General features: G+C 43.6%; 1 protein-coding gene across 13 annotated transcripts in view; it reads right to left on the bottom strand.

Annotated features, from left to right (window-relative positions):
• The window catches only part of LOC142487903 (vasoactive intestinal polypeptide receptor-like), a 313,067-nt gene that overhangs the window by 187,680 nt on the left and 106,075 nt on the right, over positions 1 to 19,312 (bottom strand). Inside the window, exon 4 of one of the 13 annotated variants that reach the window (XM_075587973.1) lies at positions 16,606 to 16,714. The exons of 11 other annotated variants lie outside the window; for them this stretch is intronic. In XM_075587973.1, coding sequence (XP_075444088.1) covers positions 16,606 to 16,702 — 97 coding nt within the window. In that variant the 5' untranslated portion in view covers positions 16,703 to 16,714. Of the gene's footprint in view, positions 1 to 16,585; positions 16,715 to 19,312 lie in introns of those variants that run through there. One more of the 13 variants, XM_075587986.1, reaches the window with a different exon arrangement.

The raw sequence follows: 19,312 nt of genomic DNA, 5'->3' as shown, positions 1-19,312 counted from the left end.
AGCTACGCGTCTCCATTGCAACCGTGGGGTCACGTGACATCACATTGCCATGGCAACACAACGTCACATGACTTTGTGACATCATTTGACGTCGGGCCGTGCAGGGAGGGGGGGGGCGAGAGCCGGAGGGGAGTGGAGACAGGGGGCACATGTCAGAAACTTTGCGCAACTCTGGTATACACCATAAAACTTATCTGGAAAGACTGAAGGACCATAATATGTTCTGCATGGTGGAGAGAATGGAGAGTGGGGGTATGAGAGTGGTCGGATGTATAGAGTAGCAACAAAGGTGGTAGAGGCAAATACAGTAAGGGAATTATAAATGCTTGGATAAACACAAGGCTACCCTATATATTAAAGGAAGCCGAGGATCAAATGTAGTCTGGGGGGTCTGGGGGTTTGCAGGCGATAGTAAAATGGGAAGACTTGGTGGGCCAAGTGGTTCGTATCTGCCGTCAAATGTTATGTCATAGCCTCAGTCTTCTGCGTAAAGTTCAACATATCTTGTTATTAGTGTGTCTTAAAAATGAATACTTACAGTACGTGCACCCAGCATCGTTACAATAATGCTTGGAATATAAATGCTTTGTTATAAACACTTCATCTTGATTTTTATACAAAATGACCATGTCTTACTTTAGTACGTTAAATAATAATTGAAATAACATGGAAAGCCATATTGTTTATTTTGTTGATGTTTTGGGAGACACGTCTATTTTATATTTATATATTCTTTGCAACAAAAAAAAAAGATCTCCAAATGTTTTAGTTAATAAACATTCAAACGTTAACATAATAATGAACCCAACTCAAGCGCGTTCCTATTACAAAAGTTGGAGCGCAGATGTTTCAAAATGATGATATACACAGTTCAATTATAGAAACAAACATTTCAGCCACACTAGGTCTTCATGAGCATTAGGAAAGTTGTTTGGATTTGCATTTCATGAGTTCTCAATTATACAATAAAGTCTCCATTCCTGATCAGACGTATTTTTTTTTTTAAGTGGGAGACGTATACTGCGGGCAAAAAACAATCAATAATACTTTGGTATTGCTCCTGCAGAGAGGATGCGTGTGGTCTTGAAAGCTTACATCTATAAACATCAACAAGCCAATGAATGTTTCTGTTTTACACAGCCTTTTGTTGGTTTTCTTTGCACAGAACAGATTTCTATTAAGAAGTTTACCTTAGGAAATAGACAACATGGTTAATCATTTGGATAAAAAATGTTACACTGTAGCAGATCTGGATAATAGGGATTTTTCCCATTACTGTACTGTATGTGTTGGGGGTGGCAGTTGTTGGGGGCAGAGGGGTTGGATAGTAGTAGGGTGCCCATTCATTACTATTGGGGTTATCTTTGCTCCCCTTGAGGCATAGATAACCAGACTTGCAATCAATGGGTGTATGGGACAGTATTGATTGTTTTATTGTATTTTAAGGTTTATTGGGGTAGAGTGGGAGGGTGAAGGGGGTATTTGGCCTATGGTGGGTGTTTAGGCCAACCGGATGGGTAGCGGGAGGGGTTAACCTCTTCATTACCTTAGTGGTAGTAATCACTAGGTAATGAAGTGGTTAACTCCTCCCGCAACCCTCCCGGTAGGCCAAACCACCCACCCAACTCCAACCTTCATCCACCCCCTCTACCACCAACAAATCAGGCACTGGTATTTAGCCCCTTCATTACCTTGGCAGTTAGCCGCTATGGTAATGAGGCTGCCTGTAAATGTATTTTTATTACATAGGATTGAAGCAGAGGGTCTCCGAAGCTGATATTAACGCGTGTCAGCTACTGAGACACCTGGCTTCAATCCAATGTAGTTAGAATACTTTTTTTCCCATCAGAGTCAAGTCGTGGATCCCATCTCATCACCTTTCAGGTGGCGAGATCAGAACCTGCGAGTTGCTGCCGCAATGTGAATCTTGGAGCTGCCTGAATAGCTTGATCTGTCAAAAAATGCAAGTTTGAGCATTTTATGAGCTACCGTTCGGTTTGTCTGAGCAGGAGTGCTACCGATCGGGAAAAAGCAGTTTTCGAGCAAGTGTGGCATGTTATCGGAGCTCTCTCAATAGCTACACATGCAAACTCGCTCGGAAAGTGCTCAAAACTGTTGATAAGTCACTTATCAAAGCTACTTTAATAGGCCCCCATGAGTTTAACACAGATGTAAAAAAAAACAGATCACAATCTAAGACATGGGATGTGGAGAATTAATTGCAGAGGGTAAATAAACGGATTCTCCGCATCTCCTGTCTTAGACTGTTATCTGTTTTTTTTTGTGTTAAACTCCTGGAAGATTTTGTAAATGAGTATTGTTGACCTGAGGAAGGGAGGAGAACTCTCTGCAGCTTGTCTTATGTAGCCATGCATAATAATGACTGCGTACATCTTCTCTGTTGGCAGTAAGTCCTGGTAAGTACAGGCCTGCCAACAGTAGTTATGGAGGTTTTCCCTCACACCCTGGTGTGGTGCCCTGTGTAAGGAAGGGAGTGGCTGTATGCTCTGAGTCCCTGCATAGTGACATCAGAGATGCGCCTGCCCCCTGAGGTATAAAGGGCACAACACTGTCAGTTAGTGTTGTGTGTGAAAAGTGTTGCAAGTGTAAGGCCTGGGACCCGCTGCGCTCGTTGGCGCGGGCGGCAATGTAGCGAGTTCCCCACCAGCAGGGGAATCCTCGCGAGCCGGTCCCGGTCCCCACTGGCTGCACAGCTGACTACACGCTGTGGCGCGTCAGCCGCTAGGAGACACAAGAGAATGGTGTTTCCTAGCTTCGACGCGTCACGTGGTGTGGCTGTGAGCCAATGGGGAGGGGAGGCTGCGGGAGGAGGAGAGGCTTCGGGGAGCGGGGAGGAGTGTGGAGTGAAAGCAGCGTGAGTGCCTGTCTGTGTGTGTCTGTCTGTGTGTGTGTGTGTGTATGTGTGTGCCTGAGTGCGTGCGTGCCTGTCTCTGTCTCTGTCTGTGTGTGTGTGTATGAGTGCGTGAGTGCCTGTCTGTGTGTCTGTGTGTGTGTGTGTGTATGTATGTATGTATGAGTGCCTGCGTGTGTGTGTTTTTTTTACTTACCTGCAGCCCGTGGCAGCCCGTGGAGGGAGGGGGGGGAAGAGTAGCGGGTCCCTCCGCTCAAGCCACGCCCCCCCCTCCGTCAATCCTCCCACTCCCGCCCACCTCCCGCTCCGGCCCCCTACGTCATGGCCGCGCCCCCTCACGTCATGGCCGCACCCCCCCCCCCGACCCGTTTGGCCACGCCCCCCCGCTACTACTGAAGTTTCCTGTAGACCGCAGATCGTGGTACAGCGAGTTGCACGCGCCGCCGGCAAGCAAGCCAGCCGTGCGGACGCGTGCAACAGGAACTTAGCCTTAGCCAGCAGTTGTGTGAAGCAGCTGGTAAAATGTATGCTCCGGCATAAGGGATTGGAGGAATACTTTTGTGACCCTAGTGCTGTAACTAGCGGTAGCAGAGTGACCAATCAAGTCTGTCTAAGCCACACTGTGTCCAGGGACCTGGCGCAGTGGTGATCTCCCTAGGAGAAAGGGAATCCCACTTCAATACGGGAGGGCGTACCTGGCAAAGGGACAGCACGGAGAGATGTGCGGCTAGAGCCGGCAGCTGCATGGGGCAGCCTGCTACATCCCAATCTACAATAAAGATGCCATGTTCAAAGAAAACCCCACTGTGTGAGTGTGAGATTACTCTGCAGTGGCAGTCACCACCGAGAAGGAGTTCCTCACCAGGACCATCTCCCTGCGGAAGCATAGATCCTGATGAGGTGGAGGCGCTGCACGTGAAGTAAGTTGGACTCATAACCACTACCTCAGATACCTGTCCTGATGATATCCTCTATAACACCAAGCGGGAGACTCAGGAGTCCTGTTACTAGCAGGTGCACCACCACACACGACCTTGTAATGGGGACCGGTTAGACCACACGGGCCAATGTGAGATTGGGTGGGTCAGACAAGGGGGGTCCAGCCGTTACACTTATAACATCAATTGTTAGCTCAAATAAAAAAGGTATCACCTAATACTAGTGTACTCATTTACCCCGCCCTGATTTAAATAAGCCTCTGCATTAACATTAACGGACTTAAATGGATATAATATGATAAAGCCTCATTTGCAGGTCATTGTCATTAATGTCTGTTATAGTGAATGCTCCTTATGGGAGAAAATATGATAAGTTTAGCGCATCTAGGCCATAGAGAGGAATATTGCCTCATGAATTTGAAATTAATTCTTCAATTCTTGAACTCATCTAAATGCAGCTTATATGTACATAATAATGTCACATCTGTGGGGACAATTTAGTATCCCTATAGGTTTTTTCTCACTGTGTTATATTATGAAACTGCTGTATATGCTCTATGAATTACCACCCAGTTGGAAATAATTACCGTTTTCTAATAAGGAAAATAGCATTGAATCATTAGTTATTGTAAAAGTAAAACTTAAAGCACTTGGTATATATGTGAAATCAGTTTTTCTTAAAAAGTAATTTTTTCATGTGATACAGAATCTTTTACTTAAGTAAAAAATATTTTCATTAATGCACAGTAGACAGGGACGGCTAACTTCGGTCCTCAAGAGCTACTAACTTGTCAGGTGTTGGGGCTTTCTCTGCTTTAGCACAGGTGGCTCAATGTGCTGAAGCAGGAATATCCTCAAATCTGACCTGTTGGGAGCTCTTGAAGACTGGAGTTGGCCGTCCCTGCTGTAAGCTCTCTGCTATTTAATATAGAAATCATTTTTTAGCACTTTACATTCATTGTAATGTAGCCAGGTTCACTCTGGCTCCCCGGTTGTCGTCGTCCCCTCACTTCACTTCCGCTGCCGTGGGGGATGTTGTGGGTGGCGACAGGCTCGCCGACGGCTCCCTCTGCCGGGCGCCACCATGTCGGTAGTGCGAGCGCATCGCGGAGGTTCGTGCATGCGCAGAAGTGTCTCGATGGCCATTACAGTTCGCGCATGTGCAGTCCACTAGGCGAATGCGGGGCTGATAGGGATAAGGTCCGAGGGGACTACAAGCCCCATAATGCTCAGGGACAGAGAGTCAGCTGGTCGAGCACAGCCAATTGGAATGAGAGGATTCCCTGCTGCCAAGGAGATACAATTGGCGCGCTCAGGGCTTGCTAGTCAGTCGGAGCTGGGACACAGATTGGGTAGGTTGTATGTGCAGGGCGTCTGTGGCCAATGCACTAGGCCAGAGACCCCCTAATAGGCCCCAGCTAGGCCCCAACTCCCATATTAAGATTGTGGCTGCTACAGGGACAAGCCCTTAGGCAGGGACACTGCCCCATTAGCTGCTTGAGTTCAGGGACACAGTTGTAATGCTGCGCAACCCTGAAGATTGTGGTCTGGGACCAGATCACCCTGCAAGGTATAGAGACTAACTGTGTGGGACCCTCCAGCTGGATACCACCCACGCGGAGGAGGACCCATCACAGAGGCAGACACCATCGCTGGATCAGCGGATCCTGCACAGCTACCAATCGGCGCGCCCGGTGCTGGTGCACCCGGCAGGTACCTACCCCACAAAGTGCACCAACCAATTAACACACACTGTAGTGGCAGCGATGACCACTTATAAGGGTGGGGATTATGTTCTTGTGGACACCAGGGTGGTTGGGTGCCAGAGGACCCCGTCAGATACTATGGACACGGTGAGGGTTACACGGTGGTGGGATACGGCCGTGTGAGCCTTGATGGGTAGCTGTAACCAGAAGAATTATTACTCTTCTTACCGTTATATATGTTATATATGTTCCTAAGTAAAGGTATTGTTATGGTATATTGTGTGTATGTGTATCAGTATTGTGGTTCATGTGAGGGGCTCATCCCACTATGTTGGGATCCCTCCCAGGTGGAGGCGCTGCACCAAGATTGTGTTGTTATATCACCCCGGGCTCCTCATGGTGGAGGCTTGGTACCTCCATGAGCCAACAGATAATGCCAGCACCAGTAGACTCTTTACACTAGGGGGAAAGAGGGCTACAGTAATAAACAGGCATTAACCCATTCCTTGAACTGGGAAAATACCACCTTCCTTCTGAAAAGTGTTTTAACTGGATTTAGAGGATGTCTTTGAAAGTGTTATGAGCGTCAGGCCACTACAGAAATGTATATACTCTGCGGTGCCCTACTCCTTAAATTTTTGAACTAAGTAAAGGCAAAGGAATGTCCATTAAAATCAGAACCCTAATGCAAAGCTGAGGAGGTTCACATTGCCATTAATTAATCAGTGGTAGGGAGGAATGTGGATAGCGCTCTCGAGTGTTACAGTATCTTAGCTGACCTCATTCAAGAGGACTTGCTGGTAGCTGGAATACATCACCCTAGCTCTGCATATTCTTGTAATTGTACAGCTGTATTCAGAGATGCAATAAATTCTGGGTCAACATTGATACAAAGGCAGATTATAGTAATACACGTGTAGCAGACTTTATTGTTCCTTCTGGTGGGATATGCTTTGACAATCTTATGTAGAAACATTGTCCGCACTTGCATGGATTTGAATATAGGTGTAGTTTATAAAATTATCGACGTTCTGGAGCAAACATGAACTTGTATCAAGATATTGATACTATTTAATAAACTGAATCTATATTCAAATCCATGTGCGTGCCGATCTTGTCCCTACATGATCTTCTGTCCAGATGACTTCCAGGATATACTGTACTTGAAAACGAGAGATTAACTCTCCATGTATTATTTCCTGGTCAAACATTTTATAAATAAATAAATATGGTGTACCCTTGGCAGGCACCGCATTAGAATCCGTGAGTGCTTTTACTTCTGCATATATAGTATGTGAAAGTCTTATAGGAATCTCTGGGATCTCCTGAGTTATGATGGGGTATATTGTGTTGGATAGAGCAGGGGCGCGCAAACTTTTTTTTCTGCGCCCCCCGTGCCTGCTCTCCTCCTTGGTGCGCCCCCCCTTCTTACCTCGCGTGTTGTCATTTGACGTCACGTTACCGTGGCAACCATGACGTCACCGCCTTGTTGCCATGGTAACGCGTCCTGGAGCCAGCTGAACCTTGGTAAGTAGAGGTTGCAGCGGCCTAGCGCGGTCCCCCGGCATTTAATTTAAATGCCTGAGGAGAGAGAGCGGGACCTCTGCAACTGCCCACGCACCCCCAAAAAAGTCTTGCGCCCCCCCTTGGGGTTGCGCCCCCCAGTTTGCGCACTGGTGGGCTAGAGTGTCAATGAGGCTGGCTAAAACTGTCCTTGCCTTTGAGCAATAGAATCAACATTTGTCCTTGTCTTTATCTTTGCATACATGTGTACATTAAACATAACATTTGCCAGCAGATAAGAACCCCTGCCATTTTTTTCTTCTTCATTGTAAGGCCTCAGGCACTATTTGATCCTTGGATTTCTTTCCTATTTAGGAAAGTCTTATGTCTTTACCAAGCATTTTTCTTTGTTCATTCCCTTACTTACTGCATCAGCCTCTACCATCTCTGTTGCAAGGCTTTTCCATGAATCGGAATCAGTAGTTCCCTACATTTTCCCTTAGGCTGCCACAATCCAAGTACAGTAAGTTATTAGAAGTTTTATAGTCATGGCACTAAGTAATACATTACTGTATTGAAAGGCTCAAGCAATAGATTAATTTGCTCCCAAGGCTCTTTGGTTTTATTCACTGCATGAAGTGCATGTTGAGTTGATGGGAAGAGGAGGACGTCCTTTAGAAGTAATAGTACATACTGTATGCTGTATGGGCGAATTGGGTTTAAAATCTGACTGCAATTGACAAATAATAAATACATCTTTAACATTATATATAGCAAGTTATTCCATTACTAGTTATAGTCACGTATATAGAAAGCAGTTTGAGATTTTTTTTCCATGAACTAAGTCACTTTTGCTGGGGAAAAAAAAACAGAAAAAGCAAAAACAATTTTGAGACTCTAAACAGAAGTTAGAATTCTGGCTCTGCTGTTAGAAACAGTTTGGGAGGAGAAGTGTGCCAATATAAAACAATACTCTACAATGATGCTGCAATGCATGCATCTAAACTGCATTCCTTTCAAGGCCAAGATCCTTGGGGTTAATGCTTAAACGAGATGTTGGATAATAGGAAAATAAATTACATTCTTTAGTAATACTACATGAGCATTAGAAAACTCCATGTTTCAAAAAGTGACATAACTCTCCACCATAATGCGTAAAAGTAACGAAAAAACAGAATACATCTCCCATTGAAGACAATGTCTCAAATAATGTACATTATTAAGACTGTAAATGTAACTGCTGTATCTCTGATCATGCAAATAAGCATACTATGGGGGTTATTATTTAAACTGCAATAGTGCCAATCAGGCCCTATTGGCTGGGAACTCTGATTCAAGTCAGTGGGAGCCTTCGTGATTTAGTCCCGAACAGCACTATCACAGGTTAATGAAAAACCATCTATGTGCAAGGAGTTAAGAAACTGCGATGTCAACAACCCTCTTGAGGACAACTACTATATTCCATGTGGACATACAGTATCTACTGGAACTTTAATGCTGGTTCTGCATTTGTTAAGCTATGAATATTATACAAACCAGACACAATCACACAATAAGGTTTGTGTGAGTAGAAATGATGGCAAAAAACACATTGAATAGTATAATCACATACATCACCCAGGCTCACCAAGACCGTTTCAATCACTCATGCACCATACAGTGACTACATTTCAAAGTTCAAGGTCAGGTTTTGACGATGCATTATACAGCTTTCACACTCAAACCTAAGGACGTTGAGTCAGCAACGTCCCCATGAACAAATCATTTGTCCTACTAAAATAGAGGCTGAAAAGGAGAGCGTAAATTTATACAGAGATAGTAAAGACATACACGTCCACCCTCCAAATATAGATTTTAAGGTATATCATTGGATTGTGAAAGGATGGAGAAAAATTGAGTGGGATAGAAATGTTTGGAACAGGAATAAGAAGCCCAAACATCACTATCCTCTCGATGGACTTCCTCATTTCATGATCAATAAATTATTTGCATTGTATTTCAGTGTTTACTTGATATATGAAATTAAATGTAATAATCTGTTATAAATATAGTGCAGTAGGGAATGTACAGAATGTATTTGGGTGAGTGGGATTTTTGTATATATTTAGGGGAGGTGGGTTTTTTTGTATGTATTTGGAGGGTGATTTTTTTTGTGTACTTATTTGGGTGGGTTTAAGTATTTGGGTGTGGGGTTGTATGTACTGTATTTGGGTGGTGGGGTATTTTGTATGTATTTTGTGGGGGGGAGTGTGTGTGTGTGTGGCCATGGGGAAGGAGAGAATGAGTGCGAGGCGGGGGATGAGGGAGAGGGATTGAGTGACAGGGGGTAATTGATGGAGGTGGGGGGAGTGAGAGGAGAGAGGGGGTGTAAGAGAGGGAGTGTGGAAGAGTGTGAAGGTGGTAAGAGTGAGACAGGGGGGGGAGAGAAATATATGGGGGAGGGGGAAAATAGAGGCGGGTCTCACAAGACCACCAACACGGGGGCGGTCAAAACTCTAGTCCTGGGCCCTGTGAAATCTGCGTGCGGCCCTGTCAGCAACTGACAATATCAAGAGGAAAATAGATTCACACATGGCAAGTGGGTAAATACATTCTGTGATCCTGCCCTGACTAACGTTATTATTATTTAATCTAGTTAGCTACCAAAAAGTGCTATGAAAAGTTCCCCTTGAGACTAAGAACTAGTATCAGCATCAGCTTTTTTATTATATGATAATAATGCTATAAATCGTGCAGTATTGGAATAGCTGTGTTCAGTGAATACAGGCAAGATGGTTTATTTCCTTATGCGCTACTGAGCATGTGCCTAAATGTATTTGAACACGTTAGGACCTAACACAAGAACATATTTGCAAGAAAAATATAGTTGGCAAGCTGATGACAGGGCACTAAATACGCTTGTACAAACAGCAATTTGTGCGTGCAAAACGTATTTGATCCATTAGAGAAATATTAACCATTTACCAGGAGCGGCTAAACTTTCACTGTAAGCATATCTTAGAAAAGGAAAATCGGTAACAGGTTGGACTTTCTCTATGAATTAAATGTTAGCTCAGTAAGTAAGTAAAACTAGAGAACAGACAACTGTGCAATGATCTTGATTATTGTAGTTTAAACATTAAAATCAGGTTAACTGTTCTAGAAATGTAGTGCGTTAGTTTTCTCTAAGCCTTTTGACAAAACCCCTTTCTCTTCAGAATATAGTTTTTACACTTTACTAAACTTTTCCAACATCGTTTTACACTCTAAACCATAACAAGTGTTATGATTTACAATCTGATATCTATTATTAAAAAAAAAAATCTTTGGAAAGGTAAGAAGAGATATCTTACAGCTGGCAATAAAAATGACCATCAGGGCAGACTGATGCTTTAACTCCCTTCGGCGCCTTAATGATATACGGTGTATGTCAACAAAAGTGCCACTCCGGGGCTCTTGTTTTTTTGGGGGGCTTGTCCCTTCCGTGACGATGGTTGGAACAGAAGCCGTATCACGTGATCGCTCCGAACTGTGGTCATGTGATGCGAAAGTGCCGGAGGGCCCGTGGCCACGGAGGTGCCATGACCTTCCAGGACCGAAGGGACTGTAGATACCCGGGCACTAAGCTCGGTCAGCATAAAGCGTTGCCAGTTAAATGCACAGACTTGAACATTCTATTCCAATTTGTGAACAGAGTATGCCATTAATTACCTAGGAAACGTACAGTGTGTTTTTCAGTAAGTTATTCAGACGTATGCACTATCACTAGCACACTTTAAAAAGTATCTGCAAACTCATAAAAGCAACTCTGGTGTAATGAGTAGAGGGATCATTTTACAATGTACACGTATGTGAATATATTATTAAGTCATTTTGTTAATGCAACTAAAGACAAACAGTCCCAGTGCTACATCCAATACGACAAATTATATAGTTAAATACTTATCTCTTTTTCTTTTTAAGTGAGGATCGTTTAGTTAAATTCTTTGACCGAAGCATTTTAAGATTGCACCACATCACGGTATCCCCACTTTTGCAAGTCCTAAAACAACTAAACCCGCATAGAAGCTTCTCCTAACCTCTCTCACAGAGGGAGAACTGACTTACTAGACTGGACATTCACAGGTGTAAAGCAAGAACTGCAATAGAGGGGATACCTTGGTGTGGTCTACAATCTTAAAATCATTTGGCCAAAGAATTTACCTAAATAATCCTTACTTATGTAACACCCTAATCCCCCTTAAGGGAAATCTGTTGGTATTGATAGTGTTATAGTGCTGTAGTGTTCACCTGTTGGCTTCCAGGAGGTCTGCGTCCGCTCGTTGGTATGGGAGTAGGCTTACAAGATGGTGAAGCGCCTCCATCCTGCAGGGCTCTGCCAGATACAGGGTTTCATCCCCACAGGAACCTCTGTAGTAATTGCAGTCACAGGCCAGGAACAGTACAACGTGATTTATTGGCAGATAAGCTCATACCGTTCCTTACCATAAATATCCACAGGGCATATCCCTCACAGCTCTGCATGCTGTCTTCCCTTGACTAGGCCCCCAGGAGCTTGAGGCCCCTGGACTAGTCTTCACTCCCTTACCCCCTGATGGGGTGAGGTAGAATCCTGCCTACTCCCTAAGTAGCAGGCTACACTGAACTCTCTTTTAGAAGGAAGCTATGTTTTATACCAGGGGAGGGTCCCACTCCTAAGCTCCAGTAACTGGGCAGCACCTCTCCAGTGAGCCCACACCCCCTGGCACATGCTCCAACGGTTTCCAGACAAGCACCTGGAAACCGCAACAAATTAACATCGCAGTGGGGAGACTCACATGCTGGCCCATGTGAGAGGAATTTTAACCCCAACACTGCCTGCTCCTTACCAGGACTTACAGTGTTAGGGCCAGGGAATATATAGCCTGGGGCACTAGGCTACACTTATAAAAAGAAAGAGATAAGTATTTAAATATATAATTTGTTATATTGGATGTAGCACTTAGGCTCTTTGCCTTATGTTATATTACATGAGGTCATGATCTCAGTAGGACTACTTTTTGACACCTATATATATGGTGTTGTTGGTTTGGGTTCTGAGCTTACAGGGATAGTGTGTGTTTGTATTTTGTTACTGGCATACAGTAGGAGAAACATTTTCAGTTACTGTAGGCTTACTAGCTTTTACGAGAATGAGTGATAATGAATGATACACATATTGCCATTTCAATAAAATTAGACCAAAAGCACTGAGGTTGTAGTGGATACAACCCATATAAGGGAGGGCGTTTTATCCCATTGTTACTCCCCAAATCCTTCTTGTGTGTCTTGTATGTTGACTATTACTAGCCGAACACGGGACATTTAGTGACCAAACTCGCAGTAATGAGTCAGAAAGCCCAAGGCCTACATGCACTAAAGATTGTTATATTGTAGTTAGGAAAAATATTACTGCAGGATATTCTTACCGCTTTAACATCAAAGGGTTATCAATGCAAAATAATGGTGCAATTTTGGGGCAAATACATTGATCCATATGTATCAAAGATTTTTTTTTGATTGATTTAAATACACAATGGTCCAATACAAATTAGCATGCGGGCTTTTAGTGATAACGGGGGAGATATATAGGAGTCAATATCACTATTTCCTCCATTAACGGCAAAAACAGCCATGCAAATACTCTGCTACTATATGGTTTTCTAATCATAATCACTGCAGTATTCAATCAGAAGCGATTTAACACCATCGATGCCAGAATGGCTATGAATGCATTGCAAATAAATGCATTTCAGACCCCTGCAGGACCACAGGGGTTATTATACCTCAGAGACATCCCAACCATAAACGTGACTAAACATTTAACTATATATTTCCATAGTAATTAAACCCATTAGAAAGCCTAGGACAATTGGCAGCGGATGTTTCACTGCCGGGTTATTTGGCCGCCGCAAGTAATGTATTACCTAAAACTTAACCCATTACCCTAAACCCCCAAACCTTAACCCCTTACCATAAAAACCCAAACCATTACGCCTTACCTTAACACCCCAAACGTAACCCTTTCCCCTCCAAACCTTAACCTAAAAACCCAAACCTAGTCAAGATATGGCTCTGATGACAGATACAAATCAGCTTTCATTTTTACGGGCTGCTGCATATCATCGGGTATCAGGTTTCAGTAACTCGGATGTGCATGTACAGGCTTCTTTGCATACACTGCATTAAACATGTGGCTGCAGTAAAAATTCCATTTTCTCTGCATAACCGCTGGCAATGGGCCATTTGTCCCGTTATCCACCTTTATCGGATCTCCCTGTATATTTGCCCGTTCACACTTGCTGCGGAAATTGACATTGTGCATGTACAGTACACTTTGATTATTGCAGGTAGTGCCAGCTGTGCCTTTTCCATTGCTGTAGACAGCTTTATGATATCAATGCCCCCTCTATGTCATTAGGGAAATACGTCTGTAATTCCCTTGTATTAAACGACATATTCCAGAGTTTCTTATATCAGCTGTGGGATATATGATTTTTACATTGTGCAAATGTTACTTAAATGGGCATGAAAATATCGGCTTTGATATTTACTAAGCAGTGCTATTACATAGGGCCAGAGGGCCCCTTCTAGCACCCCATAGTAAATATGGGCCTGAAGGTGAACCACACTCGCATGCTAAACTAAATTCAAATACAGCACCGCAATCCAGAATAAAACCTGTGCTTCCCATACTCCATATCTACCCTCCTCTGAAAATGCCGATCCCAGCAGTATTAGTTTTTGATGTATCCATTCTCCATGTAGAAAATGTTGATTGAAAAGGATGTTTATAATCGCCGTTTAACACTACGGCCTGGCCTAAGACGAGCCACATTCCTGAATTGCTACTTTAATGACTTTTGCAAATGTTTACGCTGGTAGTACTAGAGGGACAGCACTGCAATGCGCTCCAAGTTCTTCTGGCAATGCAGAGGTTAATGCTATTAGTATTTACAACGTTTTAGATGCTATTTAATTTTTAAAAAAGGACAGGGAATTCTGCAGTAATGCCATATAATTACTGACTTTAAAGGTTCTGTTCAAAAAGGGTTTGCTACAAAACTGATGTTGCAATAATCTGTTTGAGAAGTTGTTGGGGGGGGGGGTTGTATTCATGGCTGACCAAAAATTAAATACTTGGGTACTGTGTGAATGAATTGACACAATAAAATTACTGCAAGAAATGCCTGGCTTAGATTCAAATTGGACCAGTCATACAGTACAGCCTTTCTATTTTTATTATTCCTCAATAAAATGAAATCAAGTTGTAGCAAGGTTACAAAAAGCAATTAGTAACATCAGATCTCAAATTTAGACTTGGAGTCTTACATAACATCCAAGCAAAGTCCAGTGAACAGTGATGAACTAAATGCTTCTGGAATGCCTTTCAGAAAGTCTGCGAGGGCTCTGATGTACTTAACATGCTCACTGCACACACATATCCTAGATTTAGGATTTTACAGTAATAATAATGCAATGAAGAGAAATCTGACCGAGTGGTGGTATATTAACTCGCAAAAGATGAAGATGCAAAAGAACACTGACCACTGAAAAAATGTATTCTCCAAAGAACAGTGAGCTTTTAGCAACAATCAAAACATATTTGTTCTGCTATGTCTGTATGTCTCTGTCTGTACTGTATTATGTCTCTTTCTGTACTGTATGTACAGTATGTGTCTGTCCCTGTGTCTGTCTATATGTTTCTGTGTGTCTGTCCCTGTGTATCTGTGTGTATGTTTCTGTGGCTGTCTGCACTGTGTCTGTCTGTCCCTGTGTCTGTCTGTCCCTGTCTCTGTCTGTCCCTGTCTCTGTCTGTCTCTGTCTGTCCCTGTCTGTCCCTGTCTGTCCCTGTCTGTCCCTGTCTGTCCCTGTCTGTCTGTCTCTGTCTCCGTCTGTTTGTCTCCGTCTGTCTATGTCCGTCTGTCTATGTCCGTCTGTCTATGTCCGTCTATGTCCGTCTGTCTGTCTATGTCAGTCTGTCTGTCTATGCCCGACTGTCTGTCTATGTCCGTCTGTCTGTCTATGTCCGTCTGTTTGTCTATGTCCGTCTGTCTATGTCCATCTGTCTGTCTATGTCTGTCTGTCTATGTCCGTCTGTCTGTCTATGTCCGTCTGTCTATGTCTGTCTGTCTATGTCTGTCTATGTCTGTCTGTCTATGTCAGTCTGTCTGTCTATGTCAGTCTGTTTGTCTATGTCTGTCTGTCTCTCTGTCTGTCTATGTCTGTCTGTCTATGTCTGTCTGTCTGTCTGTCTGTCTGTCTGTCTGTCTATGTCTGTCTGTCTGTCTATGTCTGTCTCTGTGTGCGTATGTGTGTATGTGTGTAAAATGAGTACACCCTCAAGGATAACTGACGCTAACTATAAACTAATGGAACTAAAAGCAATCTCAGCAGGACTGTCTTGGGTTTGTAAGGAACGTTCCGTGTCATAGCCAGGAGAGAATCATTGAGCCATACTTCACGCTCTACATTGATGCGAGGAGAAGCCCCGGTGTGGATTGCAGATGCACAGACTTTGCTATGAGAAAGGAAACAAAGTCCCTCACTCAACTCTCTAAAGAGTTGAGCAGTGGTGACAGCAGGAAAAAAATAAAAGTGCACAAGCCACCTGCTTCTGCTGCGCCCGTCCCAGCCAGATGCTATTTTACAGGGCGACACATGCCAAAATAATTCCCTTGTTTAAAATTTGTTAACCCGCTTACAAGATAAGAGGCTTCCACGCAGCAAAGCTGAGCCATTGCATTGAACTGATGTAAGGCAGGATGCAATAAAGTAAGTACTGTTGCTCAGGTGTCACTAACCTTAACGTTTGAATCAGGACCCAATGAGTGAAATAATACTATCAGATATTAAGGCCCTTATGTCCTTTTTATATTATTGTCTTTTATTTATATGGGGCTGGGATATACAGAGGTGCAGTACAATGTGGGAGGGAGGACAATAACATTGTGTGACAAAAGAGTACATATTTGTGAAGTCAAATTGAGACGGTATCTGCACAGCAGCTCTTACATCAGAGGTGCTCAACTTCAGTCCTCAAGACCCCCTAACAGGTCAGGTTTTCAGAATATGCCTGCTTCAGCACAGGTGGCTCAATCAGTGGCTCAGTCATTGAGCCACTGATTCAGCCACCTGTGCTGAAGCTATGATATCCTGAAAACCTGACCTGTTGGGGGGGGGGGGGAGGATCTTAAGGACTGGCACCCCTGCCTTAGATCACTTTTCTACATCTCTTTTCCTGTCTCTTCCCACCATTCCTTATTTGTTGTCATCCTATTGATTTTGTTCTACATTAAAAGCAGTTCTGCCCTGAGGGACTGCCAAGGAAACAGGGTTATTTAAAAGTAGAACAACAACAGGTTTCCCCTGATAGTAGCACCTCCACTATAGCCATTTCCAGCCAGCAGTAGCGAGGGTTTCCCCATCCCCCCCCCTTCCCCTAGTTTATTTAAAAGTAGCAATGCAGTGTGTGTGTGTGTGTGTGTGTGTGTGTGTGTGTGTGTGTGTGTGTGTGTGTGTGTGTGTGTGTGTGTATTTATATATATATGCACACAGCAGTTGCTCACCATTAAGGAAATGTAATTACCTAAGCTGCCGATCGATCGGTTCTTCCGTGATTGATCGGCGCAGACCCTGCTTCCCTCGGGTTCACAGTATGGCCGCCTATTGAAGTGCTGGACCATTCTAAATGGCTGCTATAGCAACCCAAAGAAGCGTAATACATTAGAACTCGTTAAAAAGGGCATGAAGAGTGGGGTAAGAAAATAATAAAAAATGCAGTAAGATCAAACCCAGTACAACACATTGATTTATTTAAAAAAGACACATATAGGATCTTGAGTGTATTGCACCTCTTATGTATGTAAAAATAACAGAAAGCAGGGATCTCATTGGTTAGCTCTATCCTGATTAATGCAGCATAGCAAGATTAACAGAGGGAAAGGGATAAAGTGTACTGTGGAATTATCAATTCATTACCTTTTCAATCAACACAGCTTACTCCAGAATGACAGTATAATAGAGTCTTTCATTCCTGTTTTGTTTGTTAAGGTGTGCTAAGCCTGCAAATTCTGTGCGTATATATTGCGCCGCCTTAAACTAGAGGCAAACCCACATCACAAATAATCTATCATGGCTTTACAATCCGGGGCAATTCTGCTATGGGATCACACGGAGAGTTTCAGCTGCTCTGATTTTTATACTTAGATATGCTGTAACACAACAATAAATGGGTATTTTCTCATTTGTCTCTGTTGCTCCCCATCTTATTCTTATCAGATCGTAATAGTTGTTTAATTAACCTAAACTGTATCACTTTTATTATTGACCATGTAAGACTATGAATGTCGACCTGTAAACACATTCGAATACAGAAATGTTTCGGTAATGGAAGCTCTCTAAGCTGCTTAAGGCTTCGGCCCCGGTCCTACCTGCTGCACGCGTGCCTGGTGGCATGTGCAGAGCCTACAGCTGCAATCGGCGGTCTGTAGGGGAGCGCGGGGAGGCAGGGCCATGACAGGGGACACGGCCTTGACGGGGCATATCTGCCCCGTCATTGGCTGCGCGCCGACCACGTCTTTCTTGCTAGCGTACGTGTCCCAGCGCATTGCATGGCCACATACACACAGCCACTGTGGCCTGCCCCATAGAGGGCTGTGCTGGCGTGTGTGGAGCGCTCACCGTAGCGTGCGCCGCCGTGACCACCGGGACTCAGCCTTATGTGTAGTAGTGGTAATAACCGATTGTGGCGAGACGGGTATGAGAGATAAACACCACTGTGTGGTATATTAGTTGATACTCTAATAGATACCCCGAACAATGGAACAGATTGGAAGGTGGATAAGGGTAAACATTTATTTTAATGGGCTATATGCAAAAATTTAAAATAATGGAGCAAAAAAGAGAAAAGGACCACTATAAAATTGGGGGTATAAAATCCCACAGCTAGAGCAGATACTGCCTGTTAAGTTTGTACTGGAGTTGTATAGTCAGTCCTAAAGTAGTTTGTCAAGTAAAACTATCATAACTGAAAACAGTGGAGCTGGTCTGTACCACTGAGGGAGAACATGTCCCCAGAGAGGCCGACAAACAAGAGTAGGGCTGGTAAGTCAGAATATGAATGGTCTACTCTGCTCTGCAAAAAAAACTGCAAGTAGGCTGCACTGGGGGAAATGCCTAAGGAGAGGGCTGCTTGATACTTGTGAAGTATCTGTAGGATAATCAGACCCTAGTTTAGGCTTATTATTAGCATCTTCGGGTGCCTAATGGTTAGGCAGATACAGAAGACCCCAGTTGAGGAAGAGGGCCACTCTCTGCTCCTGATTCCTCAGTGGGTGTATGTAGAGCACCAAAGAGTGCAGAGGACTATGGATCCTAGTTGATCTCCTCAAACATTCAGATTTTTTTTTAAATTCTTACCCCCCTCCTTATCCTCTCTCATCTCACCCCATCCCATTTCACCTTTCACCCCCTCCCACTCCTCTTCCTCAATCACCCTCCTTCTGCCCTTCTTCTATCACCCCTCCTTATCTTCCTTTCACCCCTCCTCTTCCTCGCTCACCCCCTCCTTCTCTTCCTCTCTCACCCCCTCCTTCAGAAACAAGTGCACTCAACTCTGCAGGGCAGTGAAAAGGTGTAAATATATATACTTGCATACAATGCAACCCTTAGGAGAAATGCTGCTCCATAGAAAGGACTTTCCATGATATTCCAGCAACAATTCCAAAAGAAAACCAGGAGTGTATGGTCTCTCAGGGTATATATTTTAAAAGAAGAAAAAATATATAGTGAAATATTTCAAAAATCAAAGAAATTAGTGTAACAAGTTGTTAATGAATTCACAGGTGGTTTCAAGGTTTCTCATAGTATTACTTTATACAGATGTAGGACTGCCGGCATGGACGCTGCGAGGTGTGGCTTAACACCTGTATGAACACTTTGTTGTCCACACTCGTCTGCTGCTCAGCTGCAGTCAGAAGGAATAATTATTTGTGTGGTTGTTTATTATTTTAGTTTATTACCTGGCCAGCAGGTGGCGCACTCAAAATCTTCGCGTATGACACTCTGCAGCTCTAAGAGAGCCACTACAGTAGACTATTTAATCTGGTAGTTCTGATTGGCCGGCAAAGCCAGCCAATCAGATCAACAGGTAACTCACTGGTCCTAAGGACGCAGTGAGAAAAAAATACCAGACTAACAAAAATATAACATAAACCGGTATCAAGTGCAACAGTAAAATAAAATAATGTGCACTAAAATAGGAGAGTAAATGTAAAAAAATCCAAATGGGGGGA

Source organism: Ascaphus truei, chromosome 2, assembly GCF_040206685.1.
Source record: "Ascaphus truei isolate aAscTru1 chromosome 2, aAscTru1.hap1, whole genome shotgun sequence".
Lineage (NCBI taxonomy): Eukaryota > Metazoa > Chordata > Amphibia > Anura > Ascaphidae > Ascaphus > Ascaphus truei.
The sequence above is the reverse complement of the archived record's forward strand: the minus strand, read 5'-3'. Positions and strand labels throughout refer to the sequence as shown.